This window comes from Simochromis diagramma, unplaced genomic scaffold (genome assembly GCF_900408965.1).
Source record: "Simochromis diagramma unplaced genomic scaffold, fSimDia1.1 OVJJ01000685.1, whole genome shotgun sequence".
Lineage (NCBI taxonomy): Eukaryota > Metazoa > Chordata > Actinopteri > Cichliformes > Cichlidae > Simochromis > Simochromis diagramma.
This window is the reverse complement of record NW_024387477.1, coordinates 12631797-12658968: the sequence shown is the minus strand read 5'-3', so window position 1 is coordinate 12658968 and position 27172 is coordinate 12631797. Positions and strand designations below refer to the sequence as shown.

The following is a 27172-nucleotide window of genomic DNA, read 5'->3' as shown; positions in this document are numbered from 1 at the left end:
TGCATCTAGTCTGTCCATTGAGACGGCTGTTATTTAGTGTGAACAGTTGGCTACTGTGTCTGTTACTAGCTTCCCTGCACTCATCGCCTACAAGTAAGGAGATATTATTGTTTACTGATATTATGAATAACCAAAGACTGCAAATAAATTATGGATGTACCTACATTTTGGTTTCATCAGAAGCAGATATCATCCCTAAGGACAATGTATGCTCATGTGATATTGGCTTTTCTAGCTCACTGTATCAACACCCTAAAGTATACCCTGCTTCAGGGCCGTGCAGAGATGTTTGAAGGGGCGGGTGCTCCAGTTAAAAAGGGGCAGATAGAACCGGGCTGAATAACAACAACCCACATTCATCAGGAATCTAATATGGAATCTCATTATACTACAACTGCGCACCGCCCAGGTGGCAAAAAATGTGCATGCTCTTTGCGAGCTCATTTCCGGCTCATAACCAGTACGCTCTGCCATTAACGGTGAGCATTGGTTAATGGTAGTCATGTGACTGATGCAAACCAGAACCTTTTATTTAGCAAAATTGTGATTAATAGTCAAATGTTATTGTTGAGGGGCACAGGCAGGGCTCCACATACACACACATTAAATAAATAAATAAATAAAAATTTACCTCAAGAAAAGAACACTTGGGGCACCCATCAGGAAAAGGGCAAGTGCTTTTGGTTGTTTAGATTAAGTGCAGGACCCATTAAGTCTTGGAAGCTGTATATGGACTTGAGTAAGGAGTCCACTTTTAGTTATATTTTTTCCTCGACATGTGTAAATCTCCTAATAGACAAGGGTTGGTTTCACTCACTATGAGCAGAGCCCAGTGTGTAGAAAAAAGATTGCTGAGTTGTTGAAAGAAATGATTTAGTCTAAGAAAGAAATAAACTTGGCACAGAAGCATGATGCAAGAAAGCTGCAATGGAAAAGTCAATTTGCACATCTAAAACCTGATCATAGAGCTCATAGACCTTTTGTAGCAGCTGTCACTGTACGCATCACAATGATAGAAGTCGCTGACTCACAGATGAGGTGTGGCAGCAGTCAGAGTTTCATGTTTGATATGTTCCAACAAAGACCTAACTAAGTTTCCCTTTGTAATGGCTCAAAGATTAATAGTAACCCAGTTAAAAATGCTTTTTTTAACAAGCCCATGTGAACCTTGCCTAAATGGAAGCATGGTGTGCTGCAGATTAGTAAGATATCGGTTAATTTGTGATGGTTTTTAATGACTCTGCTTGATGTTCTTTCTGTGCTTTGTTTTTTTTTTTTTTATGATTTTATGGCCTCACCTTACACCACTGAGCCGTGTTTGTCTTAAATTCATTTCTCAGTTGTCTGTACGGTCTTTTTTTCCTTTTCTGTATCTTGAGCTGGTTTGTGACATAAATGGAGATTAAACATAAATATTTAGCCGACTGAATGGGGTAAAATCTGAACAAATATGAAGTGTTAACATTCCCCCTACTTGCACTAACAGATTAACCACAGGCTAAGCAAAGCGGTCATCTAAACAATTGTGACATGTATAATAATAAAAAAACGTGATGATCAGTTCTGATTTGACTAGGAAAATAGGTAATCAGGCAGCATGGCCACCCACTGGTGGTATGATGTTCATGGATATTGGCCCTTTAGGAACTATACACTTCCCTGCACAGGTTTTCCTTCCCTTATCAAATCTAATGAGTGAAATCCAGTAAGGTATCAAGGGTTGTGATGTAAATGGATTCACAGGAAGCTATCTGGAATTGATTTCATGCACCTAAAATGAAAGAGCAAGAGTTTAATGAGACATGTAACACCTCTGAGAGTGAACGGTGAGCAACTGACTAAAATGGGAAAAAAAACACATAGTTGCCGCTTGGTCATGGCTTCCTACTTTAGTACTCGAGGAAGTGTTTTCAAACCGATAATCCACATACTCAGATTACTTCATGCCTGAGGATTATCAGTGATGCTTTACCTAACCTCAAATAAAGCTTTCACTGCTTTTGTGTATCCTTGCTTGTTTCACAGCAGGTAATTTAACAGTGTATGTCTGCATGAAAGAGCCATTTCTGTAAGTCAAGGCATGAAGGCGAGTGCTGTAAAAAATAATGGCTTCAACACTGCATGGATGTCAATTCCATCTTAATGATCTAAGGCTCCATTATCACAGTGTTGACGTTTCAGATTAGGGTTGAGTCCAGCGTTGAATATTGTAAATAACAATACAAGTCAGTCTTCACTCTTGCTGTCCTTGAAACCTGACATGATCTGGGCAGACTACTATATTTGAAATTTTTGCTCAGCTAGATTGATAGCTCATAGCTAGCTAGCTAGCTAGATAAGTTAATTAGTGATAATAAATTGGTCATAAGTGTATATTGTGAGCATGTACAGTTGTGTTGGCCCTGTGACAGATTGGTGACATGTCCAGAGTGTACCCTGCTTCTCACTCTATGACATCTGGCTGCCCATATCACCACTCCATCCCAAATCCTTGACTCAGATAAGCAGAAGAAAATGGAGGGAAATTGCTCTAACCAATCTAACAAATGTGCTGGCTGGACAGGGAGATTGTGTGTTTGGGATTCCTTGGATCAGAGGACCAGGCAGGTGGCCTGGCAACATTTAGGGAAAAGAGAAACAATATTCGGGTATGGCGGCAGCAGCATCCAGCAGGGTTGGATTAATTGGGACCGGAATGAGAAAATGTGAAGAGGGAGCAAGAGGGGTGGTAATGGCCTCTGGTGATGTTCAGTATTTGTGCATTGAAGCTAGTGTGTGTTCGGAAAGCAATAACATTTGGCTTTCAAATCCCACTCACCAAGCATAAACACACACAGTTCCACCCACTCATAATCCACCTGCCACACACAAACACAAAGTGAGAGCTTCATTTTTCTTTAAAATAATAATGCTGGCCCAGCAGTTCAGCAGGCAGAGGTCATTCCCATATTGGATGGTAATAAGGTTGAGCTTCATTCCATAACTTTTTTATGGATTTTATTACTTTGCTGCCCTTTCCTGACTTTTCCGTATAGCTTCCTGAACCTGTTTATGGTTTGGATCCCTAAATTATTCATTTTCAGTCCGTCATATACTGTTGTTGCATTTTTAGGTTCATAGATTTTAATTTATATTCGCAGGAAAAACTGAAATAAAAAAATCTGCTTTGGTTCAATTCTTCTTGATTCCCTGTGACGTATGCATCATTTGCACGCCCAGCTCAGCAGTCTGACATGCAATCTGGCCTCACTGAATCCCCCACCGTGCACAGCATGTGTGATCGAGTTTATGTTGTCGGTGCACCGGCATGCTTGTGTTTATGTGCGAGTGTATTTTCAGAAGTTTTGCATGTGTGTGTACGTGAAGGCGCCCTGACATTCAGTCTTGCTACCACTTTAACTCCATGTTAACAGATCCAGACTTCAAAGCTTCTGTTGCTGGCTCGATATAAAACAGCAACACCGGGGAACACATCAGCAGCAACAACAAGACTTTTTTACATGTTGTGATCCCAGAAGAGTCTTGAAGGTGAAGGTCTGGCAAGTATTTCAGGCACTTAAACATTAACAGGCTGACTTTCTCTCCATCATTGAGAGTTTGCTATACATACCAGGTGGTGCGCATGAAATGGGGTGCACACATCTGTTCTATTGGAACAGTCTGATTGCTTTTCCAAGACCTCCAATTTTTTTTAATGGTGAAAGACATACAACATGATCTGAAGATGTAAAGCATGAGAATGCTTTTGAGGAAGGTTTAAAAATGTAAAACATATTTGCACAGGTTTGAAATACAAATTATATGCCAGAAAACAGAAAGACTTTTTCCACCCACAGGGGGAAATCTCTGAATTTTGCTGAACATCTACTTTCACAGTCCTTGGATCGCTCCAGAGCATGCTGCTGTTGTATTTCTGCTGTATACACTGAGCTCTCCCATATGGAAAAGATATATATAAATCTTATAAAGTTTGTATCTGTCTTGTGTGAAACTTGTATGAAAAGCATACAAGAGTGAAAACAGATATAAGATCCCTTGAAAAATTATATAATGAAACTTGTATGTTTTGGACACTTACTAAAACAATATATGAAAGTAATGAGAAAGTGGCCACTTTCATGAGTAAATCATATAAGTTTTTACTGTTTCTTTTCCATAGGTCTGGTCATGTATGTTTTACTGTAAATCTATGATGTAAAAATCTTGAATTATTAATGTTGATAATAATTAATAGCAACAATAAAGAGATTACAATATAATGTATAAGTGTGTATCACAAACCTACCATTACCTTCCCACCACTGCTGTGCTCTGATCCATGATGATGTATCAGATGAGTACCAGAGCAACCAGACTTCTAATTAAAGGGAGGTGAGTGACTTCTAATTCATTGTAAATGGATTATACAGCATCTCCCATGCTTTCTGTGGATCTGTTGTATTTAAATGTGCGATATAAATGAACTGACTTAACCTGACTATGTTTCCTGTAAATTCATGAATAGGTCCAAGCCTAAAACTGATTTAGAGATTAAAATGTTCCTCCATGACCTGAATGCCCTAATAGTTTTTTACACTTGCATTGTTTTTTTTTTATAGTATTGAATTTATTTGCTGCATGTTTAGGTCCTTGTTATTTTGGGTTTTGCCTGCCCGTTAGGTGTCCTAGACTCTTCTTGCCCTGAGTTATGGTTGTTTGTTTGTACCAATATGGCACCGGTGTCTTTCTGCATTGTTTGATGACAAATAATGACAAAATGTTAGAGATGATAATATGTCAGATGTCGACACTTCGAGGTAGAATTTTAACCAATTTAATTACATGAAGTTGGTGTTTTCTGGTCTTGTTTCAGTGCCAGTTAGTAAAAGAAAAGATTGCAGTGAAACCAGTTGGGAAGTTAAAAAAAAAAAAAAAAATTTTGACAGCACTTATGTGGTAACATGTCACAACAAAATTTACTTAATTTAGCAAATAAATATGAATTCTTCTTATACTGGGGTCCTTTAATGAATGTAAATTAATCATTTTAAGTTGATATGTGTTTCAGCCTTGTATCACTAATATGGAAAAAGGGCTGGCTAGTTATGGTTTATTACTGTTTAATAACATACCTGTTACTAACCTAAAGTCCTGGATTCAAATATAACTTTCCCCTGAGTACTTTTTTAAAATTATTTTTATTTTTTATATTTTTTGTTTTTGCTCCACTATACCATCATAAGTGTGTAGACCGTGAGTGCACACAGACATACAAATATACACAAAACCTCAAGTGTGTAGCTAAGGCAAGCAAAGCTAAACAAAGGAGGGCCTGTCTTGCAGAAACAGAGTGAGGGGGATTAACCTTTAACACAGTATGCTTTATATAGAGAGGCTACTTGTCTCCCAGCCAGAATATCTTAAGAGCTTTTATGCATAACACACACTCACAAAATATATGAATACATGGGATATAGAAGCTCTCTTATCACAAACCTTCCATTTGTAGGATTCCCTCTTTATTCTCATTTATGTAATATTCCCACTGACTGAGTCTAAGTGTCTTTTCTCTAAAAGTGTCTCTGTGTGTGTTTTTTTTAAACCAAACTCAGTTTATGTCCACAATTACACTTTTGCGTATGTTCTCTACCAAAATATAAATTCTAATTATCTAACTTCCACAACCGCAGAATAAAAGTATGTGGGCTTTCGTGTGGATAGATCGATGAAGTGGCACTTGTGAGTCGTGAAATTCACAGACAATTGGAACAAGGAGGTTAATGTACCCTCTTTGTTCTACTTACAAATTTAAACTGGCACCGGTGTTTAATGGTGCATTTGTATTAGGATACAGTTGCATCTCCTGCTTATAGTATGTTGACAAAATTATTCAAAACCTCCACTGTAATAGCTGTTAAACAATGTCTGATCATGCAGTTTCATGTTTTACATCAACGAATAGATTTTAAGTTTTCAAGTTAACGTGTTTCTTTAACAGCTTGTTCATAGTGATGCCGTTGAGGTGCAGTGCTTTCATCTCCTGCTGTCATGGACTGTTTCGCTCATTTCTATTCCCATGCCCTTTTAATAAGTAATTTGAATGCCAACGCAGTGCAGCAGGCATATCTCAGTACAGTACTTTAGTCCCTCAACATGTTCTACACGGACACACACACACGCACACACACACACACACACACACACAAAATAATGTATGCACGAGAATAAACATTGAATAATAGACGTGAATAATAGACCTTCTTATGGTCAGAAAGAAGGAAGTTTTTCCATGAGAGAAGGCATCTGCAGTAATTCTTGCAGTACCCCCTCATATTTTTACTTAGCATTTTGTTATTGTTGTTATTGAAATATATTTAGTCCAAAATAATTTTTTTATGTCTTGGTTTTCACAGTTTTAATCATACAGTATTTAATTTCCAGAGAATTCACTCGACGGGTAACCCCGCTCAAAACAGTCTTATGAAAAATAACTTTATGTGCCTGGTGAGAAATGTGGTTATATTATAATTTTACCATACCTATGAGCTTTAGCTTGGTGGCCAGTGGCATGACATTAGTTACAGGCCAAAATATATTATTAGAAACCATTTCTTATTGTCTCAGTGAAAAGCACACAATGAAATACACTGCGAAAATTAAGGAAATGTTTAATCATCACTGCACAACCCCAAAACAGTTACATTTCAGAGACATCCCGCTGTCCAGTCAGGAAGCATAAACCAGTGTGAATCTATTTCACACTTTCATTTAAATTAAAGTCACAACAGGCGCAGTGCCAAGACAAAAACAACTGATCTCCCCAAAAAGGAATGGTTTTGCAAGTGGTGACCACAGACTAGTGCTCTAGTCTGTTATTTCTCCTGACTGATTTTCCTCTAGTTTTGCTTTTTGTCAGTGCCCTTGTCACTGTGGGTAGCATGAAACCATATCTGCAGCCTATTCAGACTGCACAGGCAGAACTTAAGTTGGTTCTCTGAGCCCATGTGAGGCCTCATGTGCCAGATTGTGTCGGCAGTTATTGGATAACAAAGGCACTGGCCCTCATGCCAATCGTTGCCTTCATCTGAGAACCTCTGGAGTGTTGTGTATTGGTTCATTTCAGTCACAAAATAGTGCCAAGGAATGTCCAGGAGCTAATTCAGATCTGGATCTAGGAGGAGATCCCCAGGACACCATCCACCATCTCAACAGGAACATGCCCAGGTATTATCGAGACTGCATACAGGTAAATGGGGGCCATAGATTACTACTGAGCCACCTTCTGACCTACAGTGGGGCAAATAGTTATTATATCCCCTGCTGAATTTGTAAGTTTGTCTACTTACAAAGAAATGAACTGTGTATAATTTTAAAGGAGAGAAAGATAACAGCAAACTAACAAATTCTGCAGGGTTTCCTATTATTATTTCCCCCAACTGTAAGTTGAGATTAACTTTTGTTACTTTGACTGTTTGGTGTGATTTTGATCAAATCTATAACCCTGAATTTATTAATAATAAAAGACAAGCATGAGGGTGAGATTGGTCACAGTTACATAATACAACAGAAGGAGGAATCTATAGAGTTCTTAATTTTTATAAAAAATAAATAAATAGAAAGTATACATGCCAGTCTGTGGCATCATCTATACATACCAACTACATCAGTATAGATTTTCTTCATAGTCAGAGGCACATAACTGTACAGTATGATATTTTTTTTCAGTCTAACCCTTCAACCAAAAGGTTTATTTTGTCACGTCCACCCCTGCAAAATAAAGCCCACCCTAATTTCTAAGCTTCAAAAGATTTACCTGAACAAAGGTTTTATTTTTCAATTAATGTTGCCATGTGAATCGAATCATTTCAAATGATAATACTTGTAGTTTTACTGTTAACAAAATGAGTTTGTGCTTGAGTTCAGGAAAATTGTGGTTGTAGAAGGAAATGTGCACTTGTAAACTGGTTTTAACACTACTCCTGTCTGCGTACATACAACAGTAAAATCGCATCAAGACTTAAATGCACCAGTCATTCTTCCTGAAGTCTTGGCTCAGTCTTATCAGTTGGAGTTTATCCACAAAACATCAAACAGTTGGGACTTTAGAGAATGTCTTTGTTGGTCTCACAAAAGAAAAAAAGGAAAAGAGGAAGAAAGAAATCAGAGCATGTTTCCTAAATCACAGAAGGAAAACATGCCCCAAATTCTCGGTCATGGTTTTAGCTCAGATTTATATTTAATTTCCTCCCGCATTCAATTTTTCATTCCCCTTCCTTATCTGGGACCAAAGACAATTTTATGCCACTATCTAAGAAAACCAAAGCTTTACTGAAAAGAGAGAAGAATATACAGATCTTGAATAAAATGTTACACTGTATTTGCCTACTCCAGTAAGATCCTTGGACTGTTTGATGTGTTTTACAGCAATTCTCAACTATTATTTGTTGTTTGGGATCATTCTGTGATTAAAAGTATTCAATAAATGCAATATTCACAACAATAGACCAATAAGGATTAGATGTGATTGTGTTTTATGTGTAGACTCTATAGTGACTGTCTCACATAGCAACAAAGCCACACGTTTGCCTCCTTGCACATTATATCCCCACAGATTTATGCAGAGCCTGTTATACGGAGAATAAATAGTCTTTTATTAACACAGAGAGCAAAACACTCACATTTAGGCAGAATGAAAGAGATAAAGACTGTAACTACCAGAGAATGGTGGCAACTGTTCCATGGGTGGGAGGTGGAGGTGGAAGTAAACATTTACAGCTTTCAGTCACTTTCAGTTCCTCAGTTCCTTCAGGAAAACTCATACTGGGATCCTAGCCTGAATCAACACTATATTCTTTGGTGATATGGTGGCAAATGAGGTTATGACATTTTCTGTTTGCGATTGAGCCTCTAGCAAGTGTCAGCAGTGTCAAGGATTCAAAAGTCACTTTGTTCTTCATCCTTAGAAACCACGTATGATTTCCAACAAGTGCAAACTCTTTAACAGCTTTAACAGCTTTCAAGTGATTGCTTGTTTTTTAAACTGGTGCAACTACGTGACCTGTTTTCAACAGTTAAATGAATATTAAGCGCATGTCACATCAGAGCACTTGGTTAAATGATTTACTGTACAGGTCAACGTGATATTTTACAGTACTCGAAAAAGAAAAGACACCAGTTCATCTTGTTTTTACTGGTCAACAACCATAAATACCAGTCAACACAGTGCTGTCAATACAATACACTGGATATTTCATAAACATTATTTTTCACTGTCCCAAACAGCTCTTATTATGTTACAGATTCTATAGTTCGAAATGAAAAGGCAAGACAAAGTGAGAAGTTCCTAAACTGATGAATAAAGAACAATAAAGCAATAAAGTTTTGTTCAGTGCTCTGTTGATCTACGCGGACAAGAAAACATTAAGATTCACAGTGAAACATCTCATTTCAGTAACTACACTAAACATTTTTACAAGGATTTACATTATCAGAAGTAATGTGTGACTTCCTTATTAGCTTAAAAGGTAAACAACGGGTGTATGAACTCAGACTGAGGTGGTGCAAGTGGACAGGAGAATAATATTTAGGTAGAGTCTGTATCATTGGAGAGGTGATTTTAATGGACAGAAATGATGTTTACACTAGTTTCAGGGTAAAGACAGTTGTCTTCCACTTACTTAATGTAAAAAAAAAAAACGTATGCAATGCTGTCCTCTGCTTTCTCACTGCTTTTCTGTGTTCTGAGTATTTTTGTTTGTTTATTTGGTTATATTTTTTTCCTTTTAAAGAAAATCTATCAATCTATTTCTTATATCAAGACAGAAAGAATAAAAATAATTTTTCCTGACCTTTATGATGTAGCATGATGCAGGTGCTTTTGCATTTATTTGCACCACATTTTGAAGCTCGCCTCCTATTCAGTAGATTTGGTTGGTTTGGGACCACGTACATTTATGCCCTCTCCACTGTCCTCACTCTTACACTCTCTCTCTCCCTGTTACACCTTCTTCATTCCTTCTCTCCTGTTGTAACCAGTTATGTGAAGTCTTTAGAAACAGCCTCTATGAAGTTGGGTGCAGACAACAGGATTGTGAAGGTACAAATGATTGAGAAGAGAGAAAACGCCACTAGACACAGCCGGTCCACTACTGCGGCTGCAAACTTCCACTCACTGCAGATCGCCTCAGCCTCATCCTGGTCCCGGAACCTCTGAGCTATGTACGACACCTCCTCCAAAATACGCTGGATCTCTGGTGGGGGGAGGCCCACTCCCATCCCCAGGCCTACAACACCACTGCTGACATGTGGCTCTGCCTCATCACTGGGGGAGCTGTGGGCACGTCCCCCAAGCGTTACCCCAGAGTCACTAGAAGGTGGACAGTGTGGGCTTTCTATAGGATGGTAACTGCCAAAGTAGAGACTCATGGAACCATTGGAGGTGCCTGAAGGTGGGCAGGACGTTTGTGACATCGGCACAGTAAGGCTTGGTACTGTTCCCATCTCTATGGAGCTGGTGCTGGAGTGGTGGTGGGAGGTGTGACGATATTTGTAACCCGGCCGCTTGCGCTCATCGCCAGGTTGTTTCATACGGAGAAACCAGGCACACCAATTTAACAGAACCACACGGATCTGAAAGAAGAAAGGGGAAAATCAACACATAGGCACCGTTAACATATTCATTCAAACACAAACACGATGATTATCTTTTAATATAAGCTTCAGTCACTTACCCACTTAGGCATCTTCCCGCCGTGAGGGTCATGGTGGTGAAATTGTAAGACTATAACTGTAACCACCACAGACATTCCCACAATCATCATGGTGCTGGCAAAGTACTGAGCTGTTTAGTACACACAAACACACACACACACAAAAGAAAATCAACAAGGCTTAATTGTTTTTTCCCCAGAGTTATGTATGAGATCAATCATTTTATTACTTGTGGCATGTTTTTTTTCCCACTTACTCCTCATTTTATTATTAGATGCTCATAATTACTAGCATTTAGAAACAGACAAGACTGAATAAACTAGGCTGATTTCACACTCTATCATGAAAGGAAAGCGATTCTCCTCAATCTACAACACACTATTTTGCTAAAGGGAAGAGATGCACATTTGAACTGAAGCTGGGTGAATAAAAGCAGTGCAAAACAGTGTAACAAAACAGAGAGCAAAGGTAAATAAACCCAAAAACAGAGGCGAGAGAGAGAGAGACTCTTATCAGGAAGCAGTAGAGGAGGGGGTAGGATAAGTGTGTAGGTAGAGTTTCATTATTATTTGTTAGGATTTTTTTTTTTTTTTTTTAAAGATAAAAGAGAAGAGGTTAGGGCCTTAAAGAAAAGAAAAGAAAAGAAAAGAAAAGGACAGAAAAGAAGGTTATAGTAGAAGTGGAGCACGAAATTAGGCTGCTATTAGAAAGTGTATATCTATACGGAGGTAGAATCAATAGAAAAACACAAGATGTACAGTAATTCCAGAAATACGGTAAGTGGACCCAAACCACATTGTTTTTTGAGACAGAACAAACTAAATTATGAATTAATCAAAACACAATTAAAATGAACTAAGCCAAACAAGAAATTAGCACACCTATGTTGTGATTAACGGCTGGCGAGTAATAAAAGACTCATGCCCTGACAGCTACAGTAACTCAGACATATACATACATATGTATATATGTATATATATACACATATATATTTATATGTGTGTGTGTGTATATATACATATACACACACACACACATATATACACACACACACACACACACATATACATATATACACACACATATATGTATATATGTGTGTGTATATATGTATATGTGTGTGTGTGTGTGTGTGTGTGTGTGTGTGTGTGTGTGTGTGTGTGTGTGTGTGTGTGTGTGTGTGTGTGTATATATATATATATATATATATATATACACACACACACACATATATACACACACACACACATATATATACATATATATATATATATATATATATATATATATATCTCAACAGAACAATAACAAAATGTTGCCTGGTCTGATGGATCTTGATTTTTGTTATAACATTTGGACAGCAGGGCAAGAATTTTGCATAAATGCCATGAAAGTATGGATCCATCCTGTTCTAGGTGGTGGTGATGGTGGTGGCACACTGTGGGCTCTTTAGTACCAAGTGAACATAGAGTCCATTCCTTTAATGAACAAAATGTTCTCATCTTCTGCCTGCTTCCAGCACACAAAGCTGAAATAATCTGAAACTGGTTTCTTTAACATGACAATGTACTCCACAGCCACCAGATCTCAATCCAATAGAGCGCCTTTGAGATGAATCGGAAGTAGTACCAACAAGTTGTAACTAATAAAGTGGCAGGTGAATGTAAGTTATCCTGTTATTGCTGCTGTCACTCATTTTTCAGAAGCCATAATAAAGTTTTGACAAAGAGGTATAATCAGTAAGTATCAGGTGAAGCTAAACAAAATCAATGGTATGCTTTATCTTCTAAGGCATACCAATCTCATTTGCTCCCCCTGATTCAACATTCACGCACGCTTAAACATGTTACATGTACTCACACAGACACAGAAATATAACCCACCAATGAGGGGGACAGAGTCTGACGTTGCAGGCATGATCTCAGCTACCAGAAGCATGAAGACAGTTAGCGAAAGCAGCACAGTGATGCCTTGAGACAGAAACCAAGAGAGACACAGTGAGAGAGAACATGAGCATATACATAATGATGCAATCAGGGTCACTGGTGTATGAAATTATTCTTGTAATTACTTATGTATGTAATCAGTTATGTTCTCGTGACTACAACCATTTGTCAGATGGTGCCCTCTCTGACATGTTCAAGGTAGGTTACAGCTTCAAAACTCCCCTACTTTGTAGCTGCTGATTGCTCACAGACAGGTAGCTATTCATCAATGCTCTGCACTGACAGAATGCATTCAGTGTTTTTTTTTAAAGTGTCTTTAAATGCATGAATTCATTACAACATTCATTGTGGACAAATATGCTTGTAATGCATGTGAGGGCACCTTGAAGTTTTGATGTACTGTGCAGGGTGTTTGCATTCTTATTAGTTTGAACACTCTCCTTTATTTAAAAACTTAAAGAATGTCTAAACAATACACCCCCTTTGTTGTTTGTTTTATTTTACTCGACCAATATTCTATATCAATTCTTCTTTTTTGTTACTTATTCACATATGCACCAATACATATCTGCAGTAAGCTAACATGTGTGTTCAGCATGCCTCTCTCACCCAGAGAAATCTTTTCTCCTGAGTCTGCAGGTAAAAGGAAGACCAGCAGGGCCAAGCCAGAGATCAGCACACAGGGGATGAGCAGATTTAGTCCATAATACAAAGTCCTGCGGCGCATGGTGACTGTAAACGTCACATCAGGGTAGGGCTCCTTACAGCACTCATAGTACAACTCATTACGCTTGGCCGGCACACCTGAAGGACACAAATGCAGATCTGTTTCTGTGGACTAAAGAGCGAACTTCATTTAAATGTTTGTTACCATGTAAACCCAAACACCATGTGACCATGCGACCTGCCAATGGGATTGCAAATTAGCTTAAGCTAACTCTGGTATAATACATTGAATGGCAGCATTTATGTTAATATTTTATACAGTCCCTTCTCAAATAAAATTGTATTTCAACCTCATTATTTTCACTCTGTATTTAAATGTTTGGCAAAATAAAAAAGTAGAAAGTAGGTAGGCCATGGTTTTCCTGAATTTTAGAATTTTCTCACCTTAAGGTTCAGCTCTGGGGAAGTGATTAGCTCCACTCACATATGGCTTGGCTACACTCATGTCAAAGTGTCAAACTGTTTCTCTTGCATGCCATCTGGTTCTGTCTCACACCCATTTCAAACTAACCTAAACCCCAGAGCCCTGGAACTGGGATTTCCTTCTACTCTGTCCCAGCTTGAAACCCTCGAGAGGTCTTCCAAAACTTCTTCCATTTCCAGTCTATTCATTATAGCTCATTTTTTTGGCCTGTCAGTCTATTAACGGGCAGTGTGCATGTATATAATGTATAACATCTGCTTATGTCTGAGTATTTTAGCTTTTTATTTACTTAAAAGAGATTCGAAATATTGATTTAAGAAAACCTGATGTAACACCTCACTCTCTGGTGACAGATTGAATTAAGCAGCATTTCTTATTGCAAAGTTCTGCAATGTTCTGATTAAAGAAGCCCTCTTACCCACAAGATCCCACTCTCCATTTGGTATATAAGTGGATGTGTCCACATCGAGCATCTGGAGGTCCAGAAGCCAGCCGTTGTGTGTCCATGAGCCAAACTTCAAATCGCACTTCTGCACGTCGAAGGGAAACCAGCGGACGTCGATGTAACAGGTGCTCTTCAAGATGCCAGGGGGAATATACTGGCAGTTACCCGACGCATTCACCAGCACGTTGGTGTGAAACGTGGCATCAAACCTTTCATCCGCACTGGGAAGAAAGCAGAGGACAGTACTTTTAAAGCATTCATTCATTGCCACATGATAAAATAATCTTGTTGGGGAATGCAAGCGCGGATGGAAAAAGTAACAAGAAGGTATTTCTGTCACATCTGTTTATTTACAGCAAAAGTGGTGCCAATGTGCCTTTATTTGTGTGTTTTTATTCTTGTAGCAGTTCCTACTCTTCACAGTCGCCCTGAAGCTTTGCTGTGCTCTCAGAAATAGCAAATTGCACAATGCCTGTCTCTGTTCAAAAGAAGGGTTTACACCTGAGAGAGGACACCAGTCTACCATGGGGCTGACACCTGATACAGTTAATATTGTTTGCATTTTGTGCCAGCATTTGCAGTCTGAAAACTGAAGCCAAGTGCCAAAAACTGCAATTCTTTTAGTGACTTTTTGAGACTAGGTCATGAGTCAATCCTTATGGACTAGATAATAAAATAACAATCTTTAGCACAGAAACGATCATGCTTAGCAACTGGTATATAGCTTATGTAAAACTAACCCATTACAATTTATCAACGCTTTAAGTTGAGGCAAGGCTGCTTTAAGGGACAGGTGCATGCACAGATAGGGGGTGATGTAGCCAAGAGCTACCACCTACGTTTGGTTGGAGCATTTTAATGCAATTATCATGCCCCATGATAGCATGATAGCAGCCAAGATGCTAACACTGAAGCTTCAAAATGGGGAGATGACGTATTTCATGTATAGTCTGCAGTGACTGCAGTGGCAGCAGGGAGCTGTTGAGTGATATATCTACTGAGCCCTCAACCTGCCTGCAACTATACACCTTGATGAAAACTGTTTAATGCTAAATATGTAATTGCAAAACCAAAACAGAGTAGGTGATCCTTTTTGTGTTTTTTGTAACTCACTAACTGTTGCAATGATTAAACGGCAGTTTGAGCAAAATATGAAACACATAAAAATTATTGGATCTGTTTCACTGACAATATTCGCTGTAATGTACCAAAAACAAATAAATAATTTGACGTTACATCTGCAAGTCGAAGAGTGCTAGCACTTAGGGATAGATGCTTACAGTAAAGAAAATGCATGTGCATAACCTTGATTGTACTACAGCTCTGGTACTCCACTTGAACTCTAATTAAATATTAAAGAAAAGCTCCTCTGGTGTTGGTTAGAATGGGAAGTCCTTAATAAAGTGCCAGAGGCAAAACCCGAACTTTTAGAGAATTAACAGTATATGGCAAAAGTCATAAAGCAAACTAAATTCTGAGTGTAGCAGCTGGCTGGAAGAAAGCAATTTAGATCCTTCTTCAATACGGCATTTGGATAGAAGTGAAAAAATGAGTCAGCTTAGACCAGTGAATACAAAAAATTCAGTAAAATATATCAATTAAGGTTGAGCAGGTGACCATGCAGCAGACAGTGTTTGAGTTTGCTCCATGTCTTTCCCTGTTCACTCTTGCTGCTCTATCAAGTAAAGGGGAAGAAATCTTCTTTTATGAGCTACCAAAACACTAAAAATTAACAAGACAATACAAAAACACACAAAAGTCTGCAACAAAAAGAGTGAGAGAGTGAGAGTTTCTCATATTGCTTCAAATTTCAGCTTCCTGAAAGAAAGGTCTGCAAGAGTGTGAATACAAAACAGAAGTTTTGATCAGAGGACTGAACCTGAAGGAGCAGACAGTGCTGGTAAAAAGTATACAGCAATAGCCCAAAAAATAAGCCCTGCAAAAAACACTGCAGAAAAAAGGAAAAGACCACTGATGCTGTGGACAATATGACTGGCAAAGGAGCAAATGCTTTATTGTACTGTAGTTTTTAAATAATAACACATTTTGATTAATAAGTGTATTTATTACATGAAAATACACATGTGCAAACTATTAGACACATTGTGTATTAATTGTTGTGAGCTATATTGTTTTAGTTCACACTCCAAACAGCTTAAAAAGCCACATATAGATCTTTACATAAATGCACAGTATACAGGCACACACAATGCAGTAAAATGCAAACAAAAAATAAAGCAATAGGCACACACACACACATACACACACACACTTCAATCCCCAATGAGAGCGATAACATCAGCGTGTCTGAAATACCCCACAGCAGTATTGAGACTTGACAAAAAAACGTGGCCTGCATTTTAACCAAAGTTTGTAGATGGCTCCTTTTTCTTTGTACCTGCTTCTTCTCAGATTGAGTGATTGACCTTTTCTCTGGAGGGTCAAGTGTTATATTTTATGTCTCTGCTGTGTGCGTCGCTATTAGCTGTGGATCCTGCAGGTACTCAGGAAGGGATGTGTGGGGTTGGCCAAGGTGGAGACACGCAATGAATTATTCAAGCTTTGGCCTTACTTTATCTGGATGTGCAAGCTTTCTTGCAATCAGCGCTTACACACATCACAGTAGACGATGTCCTGAAGTGTGTGTGTGTGAGTAGATGCCAGAAGGTACACACTTGTCTAGTCGCAATTTTTCAATTTTTACTTAAGACACTTGCCTACCCCTTCAGCTTGATTATAGTTTTTGTTGCATTTCTTTGTCTTATACCTCCACAGTGCTTTCATCAGTGGTCACATGGAATTATTAATTTAAAGCATCATTACATGGCTCTTACACGATGCACAAGTAACATCAAAGATCTACCAGACCTTACAGTTAAACATTTGTGAGCATATTTGAAGTTTCTGAAACCCTTAATAATGGAGTAACCAACATTTTGCCATGTAAAGATTAGAATTATTAAAACAGCATACAGTTGGACACGTGATATCCCTGGGAGAAGGAGAAGCTGTCACGCTCACATACACACATACAGGCTGGCAAAAGGGCGCTGTGGATATGTCAGAGTGCAGCAAGGGGGAAACGGAGACTGACCGACAGTGACAATGGTGGCAGTGACAGGTCTCTGCACCATGGGACATGACTCACCCGGCTTTATTCTCACTAACTCAACACCTGACTCTCAATAATAAAAAGAAGGGAGTCTTTTGGATGTGAGGCAGAAAAAAGGCCATACAGAGTGAACAAATTCTAAATGCAGCACAAGAAATGTGCAAACGGTAAACATGTTTATATAAAATTATGTCAAATATAATCTTATGTATCTTAAATGATTAGTCTGAAGCTTTTTTAAAAAAAGAAATCTGAGAAAGATAAGAATAAAATAGAGATACAGAATGTGTATTTCTCCAGAGGAAACAGCTAACACCTTCCCCAAAGCTTTTCTGAAGCTTTTAGTCAAGCATAGTTGAGAATTACACAAGGTCAGTGCCTCAGACTCAGAATGACTGCATGAAGTACAGACCAATCTGTCCATGTCCATTATGTCATATTCCAGAGATACAGCCCTCTATTAAGCAGCCTCAGGGCATCATGACTTGAGGCTTTCTGTTTGACAGCCTCCAGGCTCCGTGGTTAGCAAATGGACAGAATAGAAGCAGAGTGCAAAGTGACGTTAAATGGATTACTTATAAACTTAATTCAGCTTCAAATCATAAAATACAGAAGCAAACAGGACGGAAGAAGACTTGTAATGTTACACAGTGGTATCTGATAATTTTTTTGGTTTTGCATACAATATGTTGTCTGTAATGTAAGTTTAAACATGTTGTCATCATAAGCATTTTAGGAACTTGCACAGCCTCATAGACATGAATACATATACTAATAACGCCGCACCTTATTGTTACTTATCCTGTCACCACTTCAGCGATTTGTGAAAAAATAATAGATGACAGAATTGGGGTTTTTTAGGTTTCTTATAAACCTTATTATAAACCATCGTGAATTTTGAAAACATGCTCATGGGCAGTAAAGACATTGACTCTTTTCTTTCATTCAAAACTTCATTAATTTTAATGGATCAGAGAAACATCATTAAATCCAGCCATCTGTCTATTCATTCAACTCAGCTATCCGTCCAGGAAAAAAAAGTCCACATCCATCTATTTGATTACTTCTCTATTAATTCATATGGCCTGTCACAATGTTGTGTGCTGTATGTTTACGTTTTCTGCCATAACTGCAATTCAGTCTTTGTCCTACCTGAATTTGACGTCTGTTATGTTCATCGTTGCAGCTTTCTGTTTCCTCTAATGAGAGAAAAGTTAACAGCTCAAATGTTCGGCACGTTATAGTTCTATTTACTTTATATCAGAGATGTCAAACATATGCTCAGCAACCAGAACAGCCCTGCCACTGGGTGGCTTTGAAAAATGTCACAATGGTATAACTATAACGACTATTATTTTATCTGCACCACCAAAGGTCTGAATCATTCTCAGTGTTTCAGCATTTATAAAGGCTTCATCCAAAACTTGGCGTACTAAAACGAAACAAGTAAAAGACAAAGCATGAAACAGAAAATAAAGTGTCTTTTTAAAACTTAGTATTTTGTGAATTAACAGAAAAGTTTTGGTTTTTTTCAGAGAAGCCATAGTAGAAGTAAAGTAGAAGTCTCAGTAGAAGAGGAATATCTTAACGGTCTCATCTGTTAATTAAAGTTTGGTTTGTGTTTTCATGAGGCCAGTTGACGAAAAGCAAGTCATTAGACCCACTGTAATTATTGAACTGGAAGATGAAATGTGCTAATTAAAGACTGAAACTATTGCAAAGATGGAGGATAAAAAACTATTTTCCCCAGGCAGGAATGCACAGATATCTTCTGGATGATAAATCCATGGCTCACTGTATAGATTACCCATGCGTAAAATATAATTGTGAAGCAGTGTGAACAAAACAGGCTGACAATAACAAAAGCAATATCGGAGAAATATGAGATTTCACACTGGGAAAGAAATGAGCTGGCTTATCTCATTTTTTGTCTTTCCATTCAGTCCATTCCATATTTAGACAGAATCGGATCTCAGCACCTCTAAACATCATTATGGTAATATTAATACAATTGAAATGAATAAAAAAATTTATGGTAAGCGTTTGTCTAGTAAGTACTTCTTATTTTCATTCTTCAGCTTACAACTTGTAGGGAGGACACCTATACCAAGCATCCAACAGTGGTAACATGGAATTATTCATTTAAAGAAAACACAAAGTTAAATTGTTATATATTTATATAAGTTATAAATTGTTATATATTTGCAGATTCATTGTATACATGTATATATGTTATGTATATATATGTTGAATATGTTTGTGATGGCATCAGCCACACATAGGTAAAACAAGTCCATCCATTCACTTTATTACTTTGGTTTGCAGTTGCTTATTCACTAATATGATTCTTTAATCATTTTACTTAAACCTAACACTGATATTATGAGGCACACGCATAATAGCATTGTGTGGTTTTTCTAAAAATATTTTCTGTTATATTAATTATGTTTCTCTTTCTTTGAGTTACCTGGTTTGGGGCGTTGGCTGTCTGCTGTCTGGGCAAAAGGTATGGCTGAGGACTTTGAGAACAAAATGCCTGCTCAGCAGGACCAAGCACGTGCTATCAGAAACAGGGGTGTTTTAGCTTTACTTAAAGTTATTCTGTGCTTAGTTAGTGTTGGTGTTTGTTTTTGTTTCCCCCCTGTTGTGTGTAAATGGTTTGGTCAAACTTTGTGATTATAGGTCAGTTTGTGAGTTAAGTTGTGTCCACTTTGTTTATATAAGTTTCTGGAAATTACTTTTTGTAGAGTTATATTTAGTTGACCTCTTTTATGAGCCCACTAATTATATTTTTGAATTTTGTCTTTTTGTACTTTTTTTGAGGGTTAAAATAAAGAGAACCCATTTTGAAGACATTTTTCCCGTGTCCTCTATGCCTTGGCTGCTTGGTCCCTCACAATGTTACTTTAGGTTATGAGTTAAAATGTTATGGAATAAGTACTATTTAGTATGTAATTATTATATTTACCAAGACTGCATACATCAGCCCAAGTGGCACCCCTAAGAGAAGAGGTCGTGGGAATTTTTGTACAGATGTTTGTTGTGCATTTGTGTAAAAGCTCAGTGTCATGCAGTGTAACTATAGCAACCCTACCAATAATAACTGTAATAGTAGCTGTATTATTAATATTTCTGAAAACTGTAAATTTAGATATTTCCTCATGAGGTGCATAAACCCTCATGCTCAACTGTGGACTGGATCTTCATATTTAGCTTCATGTTGCTGTTCATTTTTAGCGAGTTCAACAGATTTTTTGATTTCTCAACAGGATCTGTTTTGGGGTGGTTTTCAGCCATTGCTCTGAAAAAACTGTAAAAAAAAATATTCAGGCCATAATATATTAGAAGTAGTGCTGTAATGGACATATGTTACTATGAATATATTTTGTAAAATACAACAGGGAGACTTTACTTTGACAAACTATGCAAATTTATAGAAAACCCTTAACATGAAACAAAGAGGACAGAACCTTTGTTTTGCACAGACTGATACGTTTCACTATGATTTGATTAGATTTGACAAAAAAAGTCAAACAAAAAAATATGGAGACAAAACACCAAAACAAAGTGTTTGGTAAATAACATGTGTAGCACCTAAGTTTTAGGGGTGTGTGTAGCCTGTTCAGAAACAAGACAAGCGGGCAGAGAGAGGAGGGCGAGGAAACATGCTGACACTTTGACAGAGCAGATGGAGTGATTTATAAAGAGCACTCGATGAAAGATGGGAACGATAAAATATGGAGAGAAAGAGTTGATTGAATGCAATGAATTATAGTAAGACAGTGAGTTATGAAAGAGACGTGGAGGGAGACACAAATGAAATGAAATGAAAAGAGGGATGGTGAGACGGGCTGGCGGTGAAGGGGTAGGGGAGGGTAAAAGGCAGACATGGGGAAAGAGAGGGGTGAGAGTGAAGAGATTAGGTTGGGTAATCCTGGCAGGTCTAAAAGCTAAGCTTTTAAAATTTGGGTTAATACTCCTAGACCTTTGTTTTGTCCTAATGTTCCATGTGATGTGTGTGCTGGAGGTACTAAATTTATCCATCCCTTCATCTTCTCCTTTCCTTTTAGTCTCAAACTGAACATCCATCTCTCACTCAAGCATTGCAATTAGTTGTTTTGGAGGAAAACAACTGGCCTACATCTCTAATTGGACTGAGAAAGCCTTACACAGAAGCATGAAGTGGATAAGCCACCATCATCAGCTTGACCTGAATCAAAAATGCAATGAGCTTGTTGAACATCGTTTATGAAAACAATGATTTTGACCTTAGCTCTTGTGCGGCTCCTAAATTCATTAAAAACTATTATTTTTTAACATTTTAATATTTTTTTAATATAGTGAAAATCAGTTTTAATGACATCAGTTGCTTTTTATCAGCTTTCGTTCATCGTCAGTGACTTGACTGCCACAGAGTTTTTAAAATAACCCGTCTCCTCCTGTTTTGTATTAATGTGTTTGTGCTGCATTTTGATTGAATATTTATCACTTTGACTCAAACTAATCTGCACGGTTTTGTGGAGATTAAAGGTGGAATTTAATTTGAAAAATGGCAGCATATCTAAAGAATTATATAGACGTTTAATTTACTCCTGTCAAAAATACATAGTGCAAGGAAAGATGGCTCTGAGAGGTGAGTTTATTTGTAGCAAAGGACAGACAGTGTTAAACTGCTCCACAAGAAAAGTAGAAAAACATTTTTTTTAAGAAAGATCAAGGTCATAACCTTCTAAAGTAAGGCTGCAATGAGTGGACAAAGTCAGAACTGACCTGTTGTAAAGAAGGATGTCAGGCGTCCAGACCTGGTCTGAAGGAAATCGCAGGTTTTGGACACCGGGATAGTTTTCTGGATTCCAGGTCAGGTAGATGTCTGTCCAGTACTGAGACAGAAACATACATATTTATAGACTCATTCATTCAGTTATAGATTATGTGGCATTTTTATAAAATGGCATAATTTACCCTCATGCACTGCTAAACCTGTAACCTGTCACAATGTAAGAAATTGAATAGCAAAAATGTAAATGGAGCAGACAAGCTACATTAAAAGTCTGTATCTTAAAATAGAAAAAGCATGGGACAGTAAACTAGTGATAACTCTTCCCTTAGCTTTTTGAAAGCTGCTCTATTTCTTTAAATACACCTGGACTTTGGACTTGGGTGTCGACTGTGTCATATAAACAGTATATGCGGGAAAGGCAACAGGACAATGACACAGAGACACTGAATCTGGCTGCTTGAGCCTTTTGTGTTAACAACCTATGTGTTGTGTACCATTAGAAACCTAAACATCAGGTTGCTCCAATGTTTTTTCATTAGACCGAGAATCTGGTGCTTGGGTCCAGGCGCTTTCATAGGTGAGCAGGTTAAAGAAGCCAAATTGTTAGGTGTAACTGAAAAACACCTATAATGCTGATAATAGAGTTGCCGAAATGAGTAAGACTATTCCAACTTTTAGAGCATGCACTATGTTATTTTCAGAGACAACAATTAAGCAAGTATTACAGCACATTAAGTTGATGGTCATGTGCCCCACTCAGACTTTAACTCACCAGCTGCAGCCAGGCATTCGTTATCAGCACTTGGTTCTTCTCGTCCTAAAAACAGAAGTAGAAGAAAGACAAAAAGAGAGTGAGATTTTCTTTTATATAAGAGCGAAGAACCAAAGCAATTCATATTTAATAAACTGGAAAATGCCTTTGTGATCAGCAAGTCATTGCAGCTGTTTTGCATTTCCAAAGAACCAACCACGCTATGTGAAACCTTCTAGAAGTGATTTTTTGCAATAAAGTGTAGCTCAGTTAAAGAGCTTCGTGGTGGCAAAGGACTATTTAGAACTTTTCCAAGCTTTTTTATATAACACTGTCTGTTAAACAGGGGTGATGTAATGTAAAATATCATGCTAGCTCTTGTAAAATACTGCATGTCATGCTGAAATCAAAGAATGACGAACATTATAAAATAATGAACTTCGGAAATGTTTTTAAAGTGTACATATAGCATTTCTGGAAATGACGTTGCTCATATTCTAGCTGCAGGGTGGAAATTAGCATTTCTGCAAGCATCACTATTCCTGCTCCCTGTGCTCCCTTACTTTAAAGAAAAGGGGATATAAGTTAAATGAAATCCAAGCAGAATTCCTGCATCTTTTTAGCTTTTTGTCCTCTTTTTGAAATTGTCAAATAAAAGGTAAATAACTTTGTCTATAAACAATTTAATGAAACAATCAAAATAAAACGGAATATCCTGAAAAGCTGAATTTGCATATCTATTTGATGTCAGACAAAATTCTTGCAGCACAGTAAACAGGGCCATAATGTACAGAATGGCAATATTTATTTATTTATTTTATGGTCTATCATTATTATTATTGCAGCAAAAATCAAGCTTTGGGGGATTCTACTGTATGTTACAGCAATAGTGTTGTATACATTTCCTAGTAATATCTTGGTGTTTCTATCAATATGTGTTCATTTGCATTTTCACGTCATATAAAAATCAGACCAAAGCTTCAGTGAACACAATACACCAGTTGCTGTTTGAAGCACCAGCTAAGATGTTGGAGAACAGGAGCAATGCAGGTCTCAGTGGCATGAACTTGTCCAGAAGCCAAGATGAGAAATCACAAAGTTCCTTAAGACCATCGTCAAAACCCTGCTGTCAAGACTGCTCCCTTGGTTGTTGATTACAGATGAAGTCCACGTCACTCAAGTTTAAAAAAAAAACTAGAGGATGGTCAGATTCATTATTGAAAAAGCATCAGAGACTGCCAAGAGCTTTAAGCAGCTTCTACTTATACAACAAAAATGCCCTGGAACAGCCTCTCTCAGGAATGACTTTTTAGGAAACTGATAACTTTTGAAGCAGCAGGACAGACATTATGTCCATATGAAGCAGCTCAGCGGACAAAAACTGCACTTCAGTTTGCTGACTTTGCTTGGAAGGTGTATGATGGAATAAATGGGCCTGGGCCATGCTCAAAGACACACTTTCGACAAAATCTGAGTATCTATTAACGAAGGATACCACTGAACTAAGAGCAGAAGATGGTGACACGTGTCAAAGTATCTCAGTAACAACATGGATAGTAGAAAGGATTGGAAATCAGACTGTTAGAGACAGGAGGAATAAACACTTTTTCTGAAAGTTGTCTGGAACAGTCAAAAATCTTTGTCAGAAAAGAAACATATTGAGGTGCAGAGAAGTTAATTGACATTCACTCTAAAAAAAATTGAATTCCAAACACATCTTTTGTACACTCTTAACTGAAGACCTTTTATGAAGGAGAGCCAATCTGATCTGACAAATAAATGACTTGTAAGTATCTGAGTCCTCAGTTTTTACATAAAAGCTTTTCAGTGATTTAAGAAGCATCACCACATATAAAGAAAAACAAAAATTAGTGGAAAAACAGACTGAAAGATGATTTTAGAAGGACTGAAAGTTTGTTTGTTTTAGACTACAGCCCTACTACAGTAAACTAGTGTAAAATTCTGAATCTGTCTGAATGTCTTCCTCAGTCTGTTAGAAGCTGTAGATCATCAGAAGAACATGTGGTTCCTTAATTATCAAATAGATTAAACAAGAACAACTGGAAACGCTTTGTCTCAGTAAAAAGGAAGACGTCCTTTTGAAAGTGCACGCTCTCACGCACACAAACTGTTGCATCTGTCATTTCTGACAAATGACAGCAGACACATGGCTGTTGAATCTCAGAACCAGTGCATGTAACATGCTAACACTTCCCTAAACTGTCTCCTCTCTGTGGATGAGACTGACTGATAAATGTACACACAGTCTCTGTCGGGTCTGTTACGTTTTTGATTTTTTTCTGATGGTTAATGAGGCTTCATGTGACAACCTGCTGCTACTCTGAGAAGATAATTTACTATTTAAAAAGTCATTAAAGTTAGTAGAAACCTGATTTTGGGGCCACAGGCCCGAGAAAAGAGGAATAAAATATAATGTTCATAAACTGCAACTGTTTAAAGTGTATTAAGCTCCCCTGTATCGAATATTATCAACCACTGAATTACTTTTACCATTTTTTATTACTCTTATATAGACACATCAACAGTGGTCACTCCACTGTGTATTGGGCAGAGTTCTAGTTTAAAATTAAACCATACAGTAAGATTTGGGTTTGGTTAGATTTACGCACCAGAACAACTTGGTCGAAGGTAAGACAAACCACAAGTTGAGTTTAAACACAACCATTAACAAGGAAAACAGTCTTACCACAAAGTTTAGGAGGGCACCTTTTGGCCAAATGGGATGCATTACAACTGGTAACAGCCATTCAGTGTGCTAATAAACAAGAATTGTATGAGCAATCTCACACAAACTCAAAATCACAATCAGGAAAGGAGATTCTAAAAAATCTCTTAAATATACTCCAGACAACATGGGAAACTGTGGTAGAGAAAATCACAGGGCTTTTGAGGCACGGTAAAAAACTACAATTGAGCTGCAAGAAGGAGCTGCAAAAATTTAAAAAATAAAATGTAATCTACTTTTGGCTCCTCCCTTGCAACAAGTGGTCACCACAGTGGGCCTCACTCTAATCAGTGACCTTTCACTTGCCAAGCAAATAAGTAAACTACTACACAATAGAGCCACCTTAAAATGAAAATAAATAGAATAAAACAGAGCTTTTAAAATTGTTTCATTAACCCAAATCTAGTGTTTGATTCATCAATCACTTCATGGATACCCACATTACAGCTTCAAACAGACACAACAAGAACACATTTGCATATATACTTGCCTGTATTGCGTAATATTTAATGTCACCTGCAAAATTAGCGCAAACCTTAAAGCCACAACTCTTACACGGAAAAGTCTCCATGAATGTAACACTCAGCTAAATACAAAAATGTCAACGTTAAAGTAACTAAAATCCACTTCAGGTTTTCATACAATTACACCTGGAAAACTTCATATTTTTCCACACATTCTTTATTTTAAAATGACCAAACTAGATACCATGCCACACACACACATCCAGTTTTCTCACCACATCTATGATCTGCAGAAGTGTGAGGCCCAGCTCCACCAGGATGGGAGCTGAGTCATTGACCACAGGTCTCTCTAATCGATTGTAGTTAGCCAGCAGCTCCTTGTACAGTCTTCTCTGGTACTCGCCCTGCAAGGACCCTGGAGGACAAATGCAACAGGAAAAGGGGTTTGTGTTGAATACATATTAAACCCAAAGCGCCGTCTGCTGCATTTACAACATATACGCGTGGAGGCTCTGTGAGAATGAAAGCAAGTATGGAGGTCTATGAGTTTTTTACACCTAAGCTCCACTAGTTTGCATAAATGCTCCACTCCTTACATGCCCTCCACTCACTATAAATAGTTTCTGAAGGTCAGCATGTGATTGATAGGGTGTGTTTTGCATTTTAAGCCATAAATCTAGTGGTAGAATAACAATGTTATGGAGAAAGACGTTTTTTTTTTTTTTGGCTTGGACTATCCAATTTCTTGGAACATATTCTGTGGTGCATTTGGGCTGAATTCCTAATCCAAAAAGTATCTTTAAAGGTCTTGAGAACCTTTTACCCTTCATTTGCTGGCACCACTGCCTTACTACCTCATTCTAGAGGCTTTTGATTTCTATAGTTTATCCTGTGAGCTTATTGAAAATGTATAAGAAGAAGGTGTGTATGTTGAGCCATGAGTTTTGATGAATAATGAACAAATAAACAAGTGCTGACATCTGCAGATACATCTGCTGACTGTAACACAAAGAGAGGGTGGAGGGACTGTGAGTTTGGGGATCTCTAGGATTAAGGTGATTAGGTTGATGTGTTTGTTGGCCCAGCTTT

The 27172-nt window shown here is 37.8% G+C and overlaps 1 protein-coding gene across 2 annotated transcripts in view; it reads right to left on the bottom strand.

The window, feature by feature from the left end:
• Nucleotides 1-8844: 8844 nt before the first annotated feature.
• Nucleotides 8845-27172, bottom strand: part of LOC120724236 (neuronal acetylcholine receptor subunit alpha-7-like) — a 33389-nt gene continuing 15061 nt past the window's right edge. The window contains exons 2-9 of one of the 2 annotated variants that reach the window (XM_040016326.1): nucleotides 26359-26498; nucleotides 22895-22939; nucleotides 22113-22222; nucleotides 14204-14451; nucleotides 13245-13439; nucleotides 12573-12659; nucleotides 10710-10819; nucleotides 8845-10608 (exon numbers count right to left, since the gene is read on the bottom strand). In XM_040016326.1, coding sequence (XP_039872260.1) covers nucleotides 10015-10608; nucleotides 10710-10819; nucleotides 12573-12659; nucleotides 13245-13439; nucleotides 14204-14451; nucleotides 22113-22222; nucleotides 22895-22939; nucleotides 26359-26498 — 1529 coding nt within the window. In that variant the 3' untranslated portion in view covers nucleotides 8845-10014. Of the gene's footprint in view, nucleotides 10609-10709; nucleotides 10820-12572; nucleotides 12660-13244; nucleotides 13440-14203; nucleotides 14452-19809; nucleotides 19903-22112; nucleotides 22223-22894; nucleotides 22940-26358; nucleotides 26499-27172 lie in introns of those variants that run through there. The other variant, XM_040016327.1, reaches the window with a different exon arrangement.